At 38.6% G+C, this 15,931-nt stretch overlaps 1 protein-coding gene across 3 annotated transcripts in view; it reads left to right on the top strand.

Annotated features, from left to right (window-relative positions):
* Positions 1-1,762: 1,762 nt before the first annotated feature.
* The window catches only part of USP47 (ubiquitin specific peptidase 47), a 124,839-nt gene continuing 110,670 nt past the window's right edge, over positions 1,763-15,931 (top strand). For 2 of the 3 annotated variants that reach the window (XM_066250968.1, XM_066250969.1), the window contains exon 1: positions 1,763-2,003. In XM_066250968.1, the coding sequence (XP_066107065.1) occupies positions 1,965-2,003 (39 nt within the window). In that variant the 5' untranslated portion in view covers positions 1,763-1,964. The remainder of the gene's footprint in view (positions 2,004-15,931) is intronic. The other variant, XM_066250970.1, reaches the window with a different exon arrangement.

The following is a 15,931-nucleotide window of genomic DNA, read 5'->3' on the forward strand; positions in this document are numbered from 1 at the left end:
CTTGGTTGTGGGCGGTCCTAGCCAAAGTTTCCGGGAGGGCCTGAGTTCCCCATTATCTGCCGACCTTACAATAACTTTCACAAGATACTAAGGAATTTTAAAAACACTGAAACCTAGTCAATCATACTGCTTTCACTAAATATTTTTACTAAGAGTAACAAGGGTTTTTATACCATTTGTAAGGCCAGTGGCTACCACCATGGCCATGCAGATGCAGGTTCCCACTGGATTTGGGCAGACGTCTGGTAAAGGAACTGTGCAGCCAGAAAATGGTGGGCCATTCTGTTTATTCAAGTCTCATAACAGCTGACCAGCCAACAGGCAGGGCTCTCAAGCCCTGCACCACTTCTTTCTCCACTCTATGCAGGGGAAAACCCCCCTCCTCCAGCAAACAATCGCCCCTCCCAAGCAGGAAGGTAATCTGCAATTTTGCAATCTGCCGCCTGAGGGCAAGCACCCGCAGCCTTCCATAGACTATACACATATGACACTGCCCCAATACAATGCAAAATACAGTAAAGCAAGCAAATCTAACTCACTTCTTTCATACTTCAAACACATTGGTTTGCCCAATACCAATAATATAAAAATTATACAAAATCACTTTTATTGTTACTTTAAATGTTTATTTCATCTTTATCTTATCCTTTTTACATTAAAAATGTTATATATCATGTTCAACAGGACGTGTATAATTTACATAAGTATACAGACTTATTTCTTTTTTGGTAATAGAGTGCAATCAAAAAAGTTTGGAGAGCACAGGCACAGGTAGTTAATGCTGTGGGTGTTAGGTACATGGCAGGATTATATAATATTATCTCAGCGTGCTGTTTAAATCATTGTATCCGTGGAAGTCTTTATGAAGGACACCCACTGAGTCTTCAAAAAGGTTTTTAAAATTGAATTTATTGGGGTGACACCGATAAGTGAAAGGAAAGTTTTGAGGAATGAGTAGGATTTGGAAAAAAAATAACTTGCAGAATTTAGGTGTAAAATAGAGCACAATGCTTAATGCTAGAGGAGATTAAAGTCCTCTAACAACATTTTAAAAGAATCATAGGTTCAAACTGCAGCCGTACTTCTTGAAGCCATCTCAGTCCCAGACTTGAACCTGTTGGAGAAGGAAGTACCTTTAAAGGCGGCAGGGGAATGCAGTTCTAATGTTGGTGTACGTGGGGGGAGATGTAACACCATTCCTCTGAGGCAAAGGCTGCTGCCTCCCCGGAGCAGATGGGCCCTGATACCCCTCCAGCCGCGGCCGTCCGGAGAATGGGAAGAGGGGCATAGAAAACGCAGCTCTTTCGGGCTGGGGCCGTGTTTGAGGGTGGAGCCCGTATTGCAGTCTCCACCAGGAAGAGGCCGGGGGTACGTGAGGAGTTGATGGAGTTGCGACGCCTTTCTAACCGGAAGGGAGAGCGGTATTGGTGGTAGGGTCGGGACAGGAGCTGGAAGCTCCCTGGCGGGCAGGGAGTACGAAGAGCCCGAGATCGCGTGGAGGACCCTGAGGCCTGGTCTTGTCCCTGCCGGCAGAGGGAGTCCCGAGATGGACAGTGTAGAATCCCTCTAACGAAAAGCTTTCCATAGCCCTCAAACAACTTGGAACCCCCCCTCCCCCGGGCCAATATTATCTGAAGTAATTAACTGCGAGCGACAGCTGTCCCAGCGTCCTGGGCACCGGGCTCGGAGCCCGACGGCCCGAATTCTCGCGAGAGCGGACGCCGCCATTTTTCCATTGATTGCAGCGGGCTGGGGGAGGGGCCGACAACCGAGGCGACGGCGGTGGCGGAGCGGTGGGTCGGTGTTTGCGCGCTGGTGTCTGAGGCCCAAGCTCAGGCCTCCGCGATTGCTGGAGCGCAGGCGGTGGAGAGAATGACTGCTGCTGCTCTTCTCTCCTGAGAGGGAGCCACCGCCACCTCCCCCCTCCCCCGGCAGGGCGGAGAGGAGCGGCCGCAGTCTGAGCGATGGTGCCCGGCGAAGAGAACCAACTGGTCCCGAAAGAGGTGAGGGGCCAGCGGAGGAGGCTAGGCCCGAGGCCTGCGGCCACTGGAGGCAGCGCAGGCCTGGGCGAGGGGCAGGCTGCGGGCCCAGCTCTTGTGTGGGCCGGGGTGTCGTGCGAGGAGGAGGTGTGCGGCGGGGGTGTGGGGGGGCGCGGTGGGTGCGGCGAGCAGTGGAGAACCCACCTGGATCTAGAGGGTCGGGGAAGCAGAGATCATCCCCTTCGCGTTTGTGGGGCTGGACAAAATAAAGGAGCGGAGTGGGAGGAATTAGGTCCCGCTTTGGGGGCGGAAGGTGGCCTTTGAATTACTTATTTTAACATGTCGAGCCAAGGTAATTTCAAAGAAAAGATTGTGGGAACAGCTCTTGGTGGGCTTGACAGGGTGACGGCGCTTCTGGGTTTGACAGGGGCGGTGTGTAACTTTCAGGGCTGGTGAAATCTACACCCAACTTGAGATCGGTGGGAGGGCAGAGTCAACTGGGAAGACTCGTGAGCTGCTGGTGCTCGGTAGTGCGGCTGGCCCGCCTCGGTCGGGCCTACCGACAGTCGTTGAAAGTAGTAAATGTAACTTTCACGGAAAGGTGAGAGTGAGCTCAGCATTACCATATGGAGAGCTGAACTACTTTTTGTTAAGTTGGGTGGCGTGTGCCAGTTGGGGTGACTTCTTAAATTCTTAAAAGCAAGTGATATGAGAAGGCTCGACTTCTTGGCTTCTCTTGAATAGTAGAAGATTAATGGTAGAACCCAGCACTGGCCAGTGAATTTCAATATATTAATAGTATCTCGGTTGGATTTGTAAATATTTTCAGCATATACAAATGTGTATTTTTAACTGGTTGATCTTCAGGCTAATGCTTTGGGATTTTTATTTCTCATGTACCTTGAATGGAGGCAGGTGTCTGTTGAAATTAGCTATGTAGTAGGATCTTGATATTTATGAGTGAAGTTCATTAAAAATTATTAATTTTTTTTGCCTTTTTTAGTTGCTTTGTCACTATTTAAAGTAAGCTCTAGTGTATTGGAGTTATGTGTCTATGGATATATTTTTCCAGTGCTGATAGTTGTTTTGCAACAATTTAAAAAATTCAGTCACATGTCAGTCTTCATAAACCATCAACTGTGCAAATATATAAACAGATGAATTTATCAGAAGTCTTGTAAAGATGCTAAGAAAGAGAATACTGGAAGTGATGGGTGCTATAAGAAGGATATAAACATGCATTTACTTTTAGAGCTACAACATCTTGCTGGTTTTCATTCTCACAAAAAGCAAAAGTTATTAATTTTTTGACTGTTAGAATATAAAATATAGGTGAAATTCTGCTTTAAGAAAAGCCAACATTAGATATATTTCTTAAATCATTTGCTTCATAGAAAATATGAAAACTGACACTGTAATGCTTTCTTTTTTTTTTTTTTTTACCTTTTGGATTTTGAAGATAAAATGCCTCTCCTTTAAAAATAACTCCCTAACCTGAGGCTTCTAGTTCACCAACTTTATTTTTCCTACTTTTTCTGGACTATATGCCTTTATTTTCTGTTTTATGGGCTCATCTTCAGTCTTTTCCTCTGGTTCATCTCATGATTTCTGGAAGCTTGCACAGTAGTCTCAAATCTTAAGACTGTTCTTTAAGTTCTTGCCTTTCTTTTTAGCTTTCTTTCTTCCCTTCCCTTCCCTTCCCTTCCCTTCCCTTCCCTTCCCTTCCCTTCCCTTCCCTTCCCTTTCTCTCTTTCTCTCTCTTTCTCTTTTTTTGATAGCCATACTCCTTGATTCTTATTGTTTGCTTGTTTTTCTTTAATTTTCTTTTGCATTTGATAGTTAAACAGACTATTCTTTGATTTTCATAATACTGTACTTTTCTGTTCCTTTTTTTCTTACCTGTTTGTCCTATCTGCCCACTCATTTAGTCAGTGCCTTTCTCTTCTGTGTTCTCAACTATCACTTTTGTCTGGTGTTTGTCATCTCCTCTCTGGTCTTTTTAGGTAGGAGTAGGATCATACAGTGCCAAAGCTGAGAGAGAGCACAGTGATCATCTAGTAACTTATACCCCTTCACTTTACAGATGAGAAAATTACAGCCAGAGGATTATCTGACTTGTTCAGGGTCAGATAATGAGTAAATGACAGAGGTAGGACTAGAACCAACAATCTCCTTGATTATACTCTGTTTTACAGGTTCCTCCAAGTAACAAAGAGGCTCTTTAAGAACAGTTGTAACTCTCTAGGTACATTTACTCTGTGAAAAGAAGTTACAAAATTTAATTTTTTTCTTTCATTTTAGTGGCTTCTCATGAACAATTTTTGTTTGTTTGTTTGTTCTTTTTGTTGTTTTGAGGACCTTTGTATAGGGAACCTCTGACCCCTGATAGATTTAGATTTTGGTTAGGTATGTGCATTCATGCATGTTGAATGAGTAATATTTTATTCTGGTCCCTGAAGCTCAAGGACAAATATATATATATATATATCTGGCTCCCAGTCTTTGTATGGCCCATGAGTTAAGAATGATTTTTATATTTTCAAGTTGAAAAAATCAAAATAAAGCTCTGCGATACACAGATACAAAATTCAAATTTCAGTATTAATAAGTAAAGTTTTATTGGCATGCAGCCATGCCCACCATTTATTTACCATTGTCTGTGTATTTATCATTGGCTACAGCAGAGTTCAGTAGTTGCGACAGTTGCTATATTCATGATAAATTTGAAACTACTTAGCTTGCCATTCAAGGCCTAGTACAGTTTGACTCTGGCCACAGCCTACCCTTTCAGCTCAGCTCTTCCCCTGTGAAATAAGTTTGTCAAACAGGTTTCCAGCTTGCTTTTCATTTCTATTTCTGCTATCCTCTCTTTCCTACTTCTCTCCACCTGTTCAGAATTTTCATGCACGTTTTTTCCCACAAGTCTCATATCTTATTCTAAAAAGCCCTTTCTGAGCATTTTAATCTTTGAGATTTCTCTTTCTTAGAAAACCTTAAATATGAATATAATTCATTTGGCAATGAACAAATAGTGCTTTGTGACATTTGTTATGATATCAAACTGTAATATACATTTTATATATTATCAATTTCTTGGCAGCGGAGATCTTTATGTGTTTCTCTTTCTCTGTTGTTTGTGCATATTATAGATCTAGGAGAGTGTCCTTCCTGGAGCAGAGATTCAGTAATATTTATTGATTGGTTATAGAATGGTGTGGAAAATAGAATTCTAATTGTTGGCCCCCTGCTTGGATGTTTTTCACAGAATCCTTGACAAGCTGTTTTCCAGCCTTTACTTGAATACCTTTAAGACAAATCTCTCATAATATTTTTGGCTCGGAATAGATCTGTTAAGTTTTTGAGTTGGGAGAAGTTTATATCTCTATTGCAGCCATCTTTTGATAGTTGCCTCTGGATAACATTCAGAGAAATCTTCAAATCATTTTCCATAGGATGCCTTTTTCTCATTGATGAAGGTGGAGGAAGAGAGCAGAAGGTCAAACCCTCTGTTGTGTACACCAGTGGTCCCCAGCCTTTTTTGGGCCATGGACTGGTTTAATGTCAGAAAATATTTTCATGGACCGGCCTTTAGGGTGGGACAGATAAATGCATAAAATAAAATTATGCGACCGGTGTAAAAACTGTGGTATTTTTAAATATAATTGTCGAACTTCCGAGACAAGTGTCAAGAATGAGTCTTAGAGGGATGTAACAGAGGGAATCTGGTCATTTTTAAAAAATAAAACATCATTCAGACTTAAATATAAATAAAACAGAAATAATGTAAGTTATTTATTCTTTCTCTGCAGACTGCTACCAAATGGCCCACAGACCAGCACCGGTCCGTGGCCCAGGGGTTGGGGACCACTTGTGTACACAGTCTGAGCATCTCAGTTCTTTCACTGTTTCTCAGTTGCTCTCTTTTAGACATTTTTCAGTGTTTTTAGCATTCCTCCTAAATTGTTGTGCCCAGAGAAGAGCATAGAAAGTATAGTCTCTTCATTTTGGTTAATAATAAAGCTTTTCACCTCACTTTCATTTCACCATGTACTGGTAGGTATGTCTTTGAATTGCTGTATAAAGATATTGGCTTTGAGATATCTTGCTTTTAATATCTTCACAGTTTGTAGTTATTGCTTTGTTGTTTTTATTACTTATTATTCTGTTTCACTTAGGGATTTATAACATTAATAGTTATTAAGTGTTACTGTGCATATTATTGTACTCTGCCATATAGGGACAATTTAGAAGAAACAGAAAATATTCATTCTTTCCTCAAATATCTTATAATATAATTAAGAATAGAGTGCACATTGATTCATGCTTTTAAAATAATACTTTCACTGCAACACTAAAATGGTGTCCAACGAATATATAAATGTAGAGAAGATGAGAAAATGAAAGAAAAAGAATGCAGTTTCATATCTGTTGGTTTTCTTCTGCCTCTCTTTCCCATTCAGTAAACACTACTTCTGAGTGGAACTAATGATAATGGTAGTAATAATCAATATTTATTAAGCATGTATTGTGTCAGATACTGATATGTGCTTTTCTTTTTAAAGATTTTATTGATTCCTTTTAGAGAAGAGAGAGAGAAAGAGAGAAAGAAGGGTAGGGGGAGGAGCAGGAAGCATCAATTCCCGTATGCGCTTTGACCAGGCAAGCCGAGGGTTTTGAACCAGCAACCTCAGGGTTCCTCCAGGTTGATACTTTATCCACTGTGCCACCACAGGTCAGGCCACTGTTATATGCTTTATGTGTACTGTATTAACTCAATTGAGCTTCATAATGTCTTCAGAACTATGTAAGGGCGATTGATGTTGAGAATCCCCAAGACATTAAAACAACTGGTTTTTCATCTCTGTTGTCTGTTTCTGTTTTTTAATTCCGTCAATGTCAGTTATGGAGCATGTTAAGTGAATATTTTAATTTTCCTAATTATATTACCTGAGAAAATGTCCCGTGGTGATTATCAATGTTTTTGATGGTTCTTTTAAAATTAACTTTTTTTTTCTTAAAATTGGGGTGTTGATTCTCCTTTATGAGTAAGAGTTATTAAGTATGTTAGGTAACTCAATTCGGTGGTTTACATAAATTGGAATGTTTGATAAAAATTATTAGTATTTCAGATATCATTGGAAATACTCATTTAATAAAGTAAAACCAACTGAATGCAGCATTGTATATGATTTCAATTTTGTCAAGGAAAATAAATAATTTAGGGTTATATGCATTGAAAGCTTTAAAAAGAATACTCTAAAATGTCAACAATTGCTGTTTCTGGATTATTGGTCTATGTTTAGATTTTTCTTCTTTATGTATTTCAACAATTAGCCATGTATATCTATTACTAAAAAAATTTGAATTACCTATAAACTGCAGTTTTTGAGTATTTATATACAGTTGTATTATTCTTTATGCTTATGGTTTTTATTTTCCCCATGTCTTCATGGTCTGTGTATTTGCCAAGGAGTAATCTGATCCACTTTTATTGGCTTTGACTTTTGATTGTAGTTTACACATTTATAGCTCCATGTCTGACCTCTCTTCTAGATTCAGATTTCTACCTGCATACTGGATATTTTTACTTGGTTGTACTGTACTAGCTATAAATTAAATGTGAGTAGTATCTGTCTTCTCTTTCCTCACATCCTCCTCCCAAAATAATTCTTTCTCTGTATTCTCTTGTTAGTGTCATCACCATCTATTTATATCCTTAAGTTAACATTTTTTTGGCCTCCTCCTTTTTCCTTTTTCTCCTATATACTGTAGTTGGTTCATCACTTGGAAAATATCTCTTGTACCCTTCCTTGTATTTCTATTAATGGCTGTGCTTCTGTTTTCTCATTCAGATGTAGTTCTAATGGTCCTGCTTCTAAGTTGTTCCCTTTCCTAGCCCTCCTCCTCACAACTTCCAGAATTACTTTCTAAAACATGAGATTAGAATTTACCTGCTTTAAAGTTTATAATTATTACTTTATTTTGCAAATCAAATAATAGGTGCTATTTATAAACACTACTCATGTGCCAGAAACTGTGCTAAATAATTTACATACATCATTTAATTTCTTTAACAGCCCTTTGAGACAGCTTTTTTTTGTTATTCATCTTGTATATGAAGAAAGTAAAACAGAGAGGTTAAGCATCTTGCTTAAAGTTGTATAGCTGTTTGATTTTAAGTTCATATGGCCTTACCCAGTTAGGAAAGTGCTTCATAATCTAGCCCTAATTGATTATTAAAAATTAAATTATCAGTTTTACATGTACACATTTAAAAGTTGAATAGCTCTGTAAAACTGTGTAACAAAAATGGTAGTCCCCTGCACATTCTTTCTCCCCTTGATTTCAGGATCTCCAGAGGCAACTATTTTCAACTCATTCTTTTGGTACTTATCTCCGTATCTGAAAGTATGCTTACAGGTTTCCTTCTTGATTTTTCAGTTTAAGAGATTATCTACTGACTTCCCACAATGGAAGAAATGGTTTACCATTATCCCCAATTATGCAGAGATGCACTTCTCAATCCTGCCCAGTCCTCTCAATATATCATATTGCAAGTTGTTTAGATACATCAGTCTTCAATGTTTATATCAATGGGACTGTAAACTAATCATAGTTGAGCCATGTAGTTTACAGTGATTATTTTCCTGTCTTATAACCTGGGTTAATATACTTAAAACAATTTTTTTTGCCTAGTTTGCTATGTACTTATTTATGCAGCCAAGTGATTTTCCACTGGGGACAACTTAGAGGACGCTTGGCAACCTTAGGTAGGTGGAGAGAGGGTAGGGAGCATGCTATTGATATCTAGTGAGTAGAAGTTAGTCATGCTGCTAAATATCACCCCACTTTGCACAGGACAGCCACCACAACAAAGAACTGTGTGCCTCAAAATGTCAATAGTGTGACTGTTGAGAAACCCCGATTTAATTCTAAGTCTCAAGAGTATAAAATCTCTTACTGTGTCCAAACCTACCAGTTTTTTTTTTGTTGTTGTTGTCTTAGATTTGCCCTTACAAATCTAAGATGACACATCTTAGTTCCTTTCAGGTGTTGGAGCTCCTGGTTCTGTATCTGATGCCTTCATCTTTTTTTGCTTGCTTTTACATTTTTTGGAGGACCACTTTTAAGAGCTTTCTGGATAGGATGTGATTTTTTTCAAGACCTCACTGAAAATGTCGTTTCTATCTCCTTGCTTTATAAGATAGTTTCTCAGGGCAGAGAATTCTCCATCAGAAAGAATTTTCTCTCAATTTTGAAAGCATTTGTTCATTATCTTGTTTTTCATTTTCATTTCTTTTTATTTTCTCTGTGGAAGCTTAGGTAATCTTTCTCTAGAGTTAGGAAATGTCTGTAGTTTATGCTTTGGAATGGGTCTGGTTTGGGTTTTTTTTTAATCCATTTCTGCTGGGTTCAGGGTAGTTTTATCTAATCTGGAATGTATCTCATCAGTTCTGAGAAATTTCCTTAAATATTTGTTTTCTTTTCTCTCGAATTCCTGTTGTTTAGGTAGTGGGCCTACGAGTAGTTTCTCTAATTTGTCTGTTTTCATCTATTTTCCATTTCTTTTTTTGCTTTCTGGGCAATTTTTCTCAACTTTATCTTCCAGTTCTACTATGGTTTTATTTCTCCAATCGTGTTTATAATTTTCAAGCACTGTATTTTTTTTCTGGAAGAAGTTTTTAATTATATCTTATTTTTGTTTTATGGATGCAATGTTTTATCTTTATTAGGAAATTATTGGTAGTTTTCTTCTCTGTAGTTTTCTTCTGTTTCTTTTTTGTCCAAATTTCCTTTGTTTGTTTACTTTGAACTTTGTCTTTCCTATTAGGGTCTTCTTTAGATGTTTGGTGCTCCTTAGAAGTCAACACTTATTTAAAAGAGGTACCTTAAAAAGCTGAATGGACCCAGGTTCAATTCCCGGCCAGGGCACATAGGAGAAGCGCCCATCTGCTTCTCCACCCCTCCCCCTCTCCTTCCTCTCTGTCTCTCTCTTTCCCTCCCGCAGAGAGGCTCCATTGGAGCAAAGATGGCCCCCGGCACTGGGGATGGCTCCTTGGCCTCTGCCCCAGGCGCTAGAGTGGCTCTGGTTGCGACAGAGCAACGCCCCCGGAGGGGCAAAGCATCGCCCCCTGGTGGGCATGCCAGGTGGATCCCGGTCGGGCGCATGCGGGAGTCTGACTGTCCCCGTTTCCAGCTTCAGAAAAAAAAAAAAACAAAAAAAACTGAATGGACACAGACAACAGTATGGTGGTTACCAGAGGAAAGGGGGATGGAAAAGTAGTAAAGGGTAAAGGGAGTCAAATGTATGGTTGGTGACAGAAAATTTGACTTTGGCTGGTGAGCACACAATGCAATATACAGATTCTATATCATAGAATTAAATGCTTGAAACCTATATATCTTATTAACCAATGTCACCCTAATAAATTTAATTTAAAAAATAAGCTGAATGGAAACTCTTTCGGTAGGTGATTATGGAGGTTTCCCTGGAGGTTGATATTTCTGGATAATTTCCTTGCAGACTTCTGGTGACACATTTTTTCTCTTGTGCTGCATTGCTTTCCCAGAATAAGGTGTTCGATCTTTTACCTGAAGAGAACAAGGTTGGGAGCTGAGTAGGAAAAGAGGATGTGTGTTTCATCATTAAGTATGCAAGTTCACTTTCATTTAATTTCTCCAGTTTTCAATATAGCCCCCCTCACATTCATTTAAGCCTGGTGTCTTCTATCTAGTCCAGAGATGTCCTGTTTTATGTTCTCCAGATTGTTTGGTCTTTTTCCAGGGAGGGTCAAAGAGTAGAAGAGAGGTTCTGGGGTTATTTTAAGCAGATTTCAGTCTAGTCTAGTGTGAACTCCACCCTTACTCCAGAGTATCTGAAACTGCTGATTCCTGAGTGTTTTAGGTTCAATTTTTTTATAGAAGAGTACAAAAAGAATACAGAAGCTAGCCAAGGGGGCACTGTTTCTGGTTGGCTTCTGTGGTTATTCTTTCTTTTAGAGTACTTTGTACTTTGTGGCACCAAATAATACTTGATCTCATCTTTTATCTTCCCTGCCCCAACCCTGGAATCAGCCACTTTTCCAAGGAGTTTAGGGGTCTTTTGGTATAAATGTAAATGTGATATAAACCAGGTGTCTTTGGTTTTCCTCTAGGCTTATTGTAGGATTCACCTTTCTCAGGTATAATAGTCATTACCTCTTGTTCTGCTTTTCCACTTTGAAAATGGATTTTTGGTTTCTTATGGATTAGTAATGCTTTATAAATTTTCTTTACTCTTGTTTCAGATATATTTGGGCATCAGAGCTAAATGCTTGTATTCATCCTATTGTCTTTAACCAGAAATTTCTAACTTAATATTTTTGTGTCCTGCTCCAAGCCAGTTTTGTTTTAGCCACATTTGACTACATTAATTGCTGTTCACAAATACGCTGTATACCTTCTGTTGGGCAGATAAAATATATTATGCTCACTTTGTTAAAGATAGCACTGCCCATGTGGAAGCCCATCACCCAGGTGATAATATTAATTGCCCTTCTTGCTTGGGATGGGAGTGATTATGTTAATATGTGTTGGGGGAGGGCTTTCACGCCAAAAGGTTTTAAAAGGAAGAGAGATCATGTTGTTGTTCAGGGAGAAGAGTGATTACATTCTAGGAGGAGCCCATACTAGAGGAAAGCTGAGAAAAGCCACGTGGAGGAGAGGAGAGGCAGCCAAGATGGCAGAATGCTGAAGGAGAAGCCAGTTTGTGTAGAGAGAAGGAGATGGGGAACAGAGGTGAATGAGGCTAGTGAGCTAGAAACCTTTGATTCTAGGAAACTCAGATAAGTCAGTAGCTTTGTGAGCACTGAATGAGTGGATTTTGGAGCCCAGTGTGTGTTTTTACTTACCCGCTGAGTGCAAGCTAGGATTAAAGGTAGTGGCCCACCAGTTCTTGGCTCCCTTGTTTCATTACCATCTGTCCGAATCTAATGCGAACCTGCATGATGGGCCAGGCGGCTTTGTTGGATGGCTGCGGCTACTGGCCTTACATCTTTCTTTGTCACTTATTCCTTTGCCCTGAGTGAATAATGGGAATTTGTTTTTATCATTTGATTTTTAAGGATTTTAAAATGGATGAACTTTGATTATACGTGAATACTTCTATTTAAGTACTTAAATGTGTAGGATTATTGCCTCTCTTTTTATTTTCCGTTTTTTGGATAGTCACATAAACTTTTTGTATCTTAGTGCCCAGGTGCTGTAACTTTTTGCCAAAATGGAGGATAGAGTATTAGTACATTGCCAGAGTACTCATGTCCATCATAGCCCAAATTGGAAAGAAAAGGTTGTATCAAATATAGGAGGTTGTGAAAACACCTCATTAAACATAGATTTAAATTCCTATTGTAAATTGAGGTTCTAGAAGACATCTACTTTTAAACCTGGTTCATCGGTATTAAGGATCTTCTTCAATTCAGGCACCATATTTAGGTGTCATGATACGTAAAGGAATGTTCTGTGAAATTGATTACACAGCAGAGTATAAAGTGTTTTGCCCAGGTATTGCTGGCTTAAAATTTAATTTTGCATAAAAATTCTCTATTGTAAAAAAAAGTCTATGACAAAATAATGTGATCTTTTACATCAAGGTTTTTAAATGTCACATGTATTTTTGACCCTGGTATTTTATTGTTGTAATATAAGTAAACAGATGTCTCTTCTCTGCCCTACTGAATACTTTCTTCTATTCGTAGGCGTGGGAACAATAAGAATTGCCCTATTTTTATTTTTTGTTAATGGAGCCAAACTGAACCATATATATTGAATGTAGCCATGGATATGAACATTTTGATTTACATAAAACTGACGCTACAACCCACTTTTGAGAGATTTTTTACTATTTTTATGAAAATTACTGAGATATATGTCTTGAAGTTAGATGATTTTTTTAAAAAATTACTCTTAAAATCCTATCTAACCAGCAATATTCAGGCCTTTACAAGAAACCTTTCCTCATTCTCCTCTTTCAACCTGATTGCATTTTCCTTGCCCTGAAATCCCATGGCACTATAGTTTTTGGCATTTGAAAAATTATACCCCTTTATTATAAGTTACTTTTTACTTATATTAATGCTTTTATTAAATAAGTTCTTTAAAGTTAAGATAGCCAGATTGCCTGTGTTCAGATACCAGCTTTGTGACCTTGGTCAAGTTACTTCTCAGTACTTTAGTTAAATGAGATATTAACTACCTCCTAGGGTTGTTGGGGAACATTAAAGTAATTAATACATATAAAGTGTCTCCCACATAATAAGCTCTGTAAATGTTAACTTATTATTACTGTGACTACCTTTATTCTGTTATTATCTTTGTCAGGGTTCAGAACAGGTCACCCCAAGATGTGCCTCTGTGCTATGAGGATTGTTTTGAGCTAATGGCAACTTTAGCTGCAGGCTCAAGAGAAATTTCTGTCCTTCCCTTAACTGCTATTGAATTAGGGCCCTTGACAATAATAAGGGATCAGCAGAAATAACCTCTTTTTGACTTATCTGGTAGGGCAGGGCAAACCACTAATTACCAAACATGTGCTCTCCCTGCAATGACCTTTTGAAGCCCCGAGGTGCCTTACCTCATCCCTAGCTCAAAATGTCATATATATGAACCTCTTATGCATGTGGTCTCTCTCTCATGTACGTGGGGTTTCCATATATATATGTGTGTGTTAAATTTGTTTATTTTCTCTTGCTAATCTCTTACATATATTTGATTATTAGACTGGCCTAAAGAACCTGAGGGTAGAGGAAAATTCTTTTCTTCCCTCACACCTTTATTCCAGATTCTTCCTAGGGGCCAGTACAACATGGTTTTCATTGTTGTCCAAAAAATATTTATTGATTAAATGAAATCAAGTTATATTTCAATTATTAAATATGTTACTTGTTTGAAGTTATAGTTCTGATTATGACCTGTGAGCTAATCCTATGTGTATAGCACAAATCCTAAACGATTGGCTTTAGGGGATTCTGTGAGAATGTAATATTTGAACTAGGTCACAAAGGGACGACTTGATTGCTAGGTTAAGAAGGAGGGCAGAGCTATTAGTTACAAGGAATAATATTTAAAACACAAACTTTGTAATGTATTTTAGAAAGAGGCAAAAGTTTAATGTAGATGGATGGGGGACCTGGAGTTGAGTGAGAGAAGTTAATTCTGGCATGTTGTATCTTAAAATTCTGGAGAATTTCTATACCTATCAGGGGTTTGGATTTTTATTATGTAGACATTAGGGGGCAAGGAAATGTTTTTTTCCCCAGAAGTAAACAGATTTTTTCATAATGTTATAAAGTTTAATTGCTGAAATTTGTTTATTGAAGCATTTTATTTACATGAATGTTTTATGTCCTGGATTAATATTGAAAATTTATATACAAATGAAAATGGAGAAAGGGGGAATTTGCTAATAATACTTTATTCTCTCACCTATTTTCTTATTCATTTGCAATCATATAATTAGGTCGTTTTTTGTTTTTAAGTATAAACTTTTTCCCATCACAGTGCACCTTAAACACATCTCTACCTATTGTTGTGCTGGCAGGATGTCATTTGGCGTAATTGTTACATATTTGAAATGAATAATATAGGCTTATTAGATAGGATACATACACTGTGGGAGGTGATCTCTGTTTGGAAGTCCTAAGCGTTTTCTCACACTTGATGCTGGAAGGGAAGTTTGCAAGTGTACTTAATGATTTTCATGGACAGCCACAGTACTAGCCTTGTGATGATGTGATTCCTTTGCCTTTTCAGAGTGACGTTTGTAGCTGGTTGCTTCCCAAGTGATTTATCACCAGTCTATTTGCAGGCATTCATGTTGGTAGGAGCTATAATATAGAAAGTGATTTTCTCATGGAATATATAAACTAAATTACTAAAATTCTGTAGCACAAAAATATATTTGACAAAAAATAGGTATAATTTTGATTCATTCACATGGATGGCTGTTGTTGTGTTGGCTGTTGTCGTTTTAACATTTGACAATCTAAGGGAAAATAGGTCAATGTCCCTGACTAAATAGTCAGGCATTGCATGTTTTAAAAATTCTTGTGGTACACCAGCGTGTTGCAACACACTGGTTGAAAAATCACTGGTATAGAGAATTCCCTGTTTATCTCCCTTTTTTTGACAGAAGCTTGCAGGCTATATAGGTAGACCTGTGTGTGCTAGATAGAGAGTGATGACTCTGGTGATGGGAGCAGCAGCTTCTGAGAACACCACAAAGAACATTTTTTCTGTTTGTTTTTGTTTTTGCATTTTTCTGAAGTGAGAAGCGGGGAGGCAGAGAGACAGACTCCTGCATGTGCCCAACTGGGATCCAACTGGCAAGCCCAATAGGGGGTGATGCTTTGCCCATCTGATGCGATGCTCCATTGGAACCAGAGCCATTCTAGTGTCTATGAGGTGGAAGCCATGGAGCCATCCTCAGCGCCAGAGCCAACTTTGCTCCAGTGGAGCCTTTGGCTGCTGGAGAGGAAGAGAGAGATAGAGAGATAGGAGAGGGGGAAGGGTGGAGAAGCAGATGGGCGCTTCTCCTGTGTGCCCTGGCTGGGAATTGAACCCAGGACATCCATATGCCGGGCGAACACGCTACCATTCCATGGCCAGGGCCTGGAATGTTTTTAATTAAGGGATTTACAAAATCTTCCCAAGGATATCCCCAATGCTCCAAGTAAAATTAACTTTAATAAGTATCTAAGAGGAGCTCTTGATTTCAACCCCAGTTCCAGATTGGATTATAAAGTAGAATTTTTGTATGAATCATGAAAGATAGGTATTGCTTTAGTAAATATAAATAAACTATGAATTTATATACATTTATTTTATAAATATAAAATGTCTACCCTCTTATGAGTCTGGGTGTTTTAATTTGATAGCCTTTAATTTTAGGTTTACATCAAGTTATATATTATTTT

The sequence above is a fragment of the Saccopteryx bilineata genome, chromosome 1 (genome assembly GCF_036850765.1).
Source record: "Saccopteryx bilineata isolate mSacBil1 chromosome 1, mSacBil1_pri_phased_curated, whole genome shotgun sequence".
Lineage (NCBI taxonomy): Eukaryota > Metazoa > Chordata > Mammalia > Chiroptera > Emballonuridae > Saccopteryx > Saccopteryx bilineata.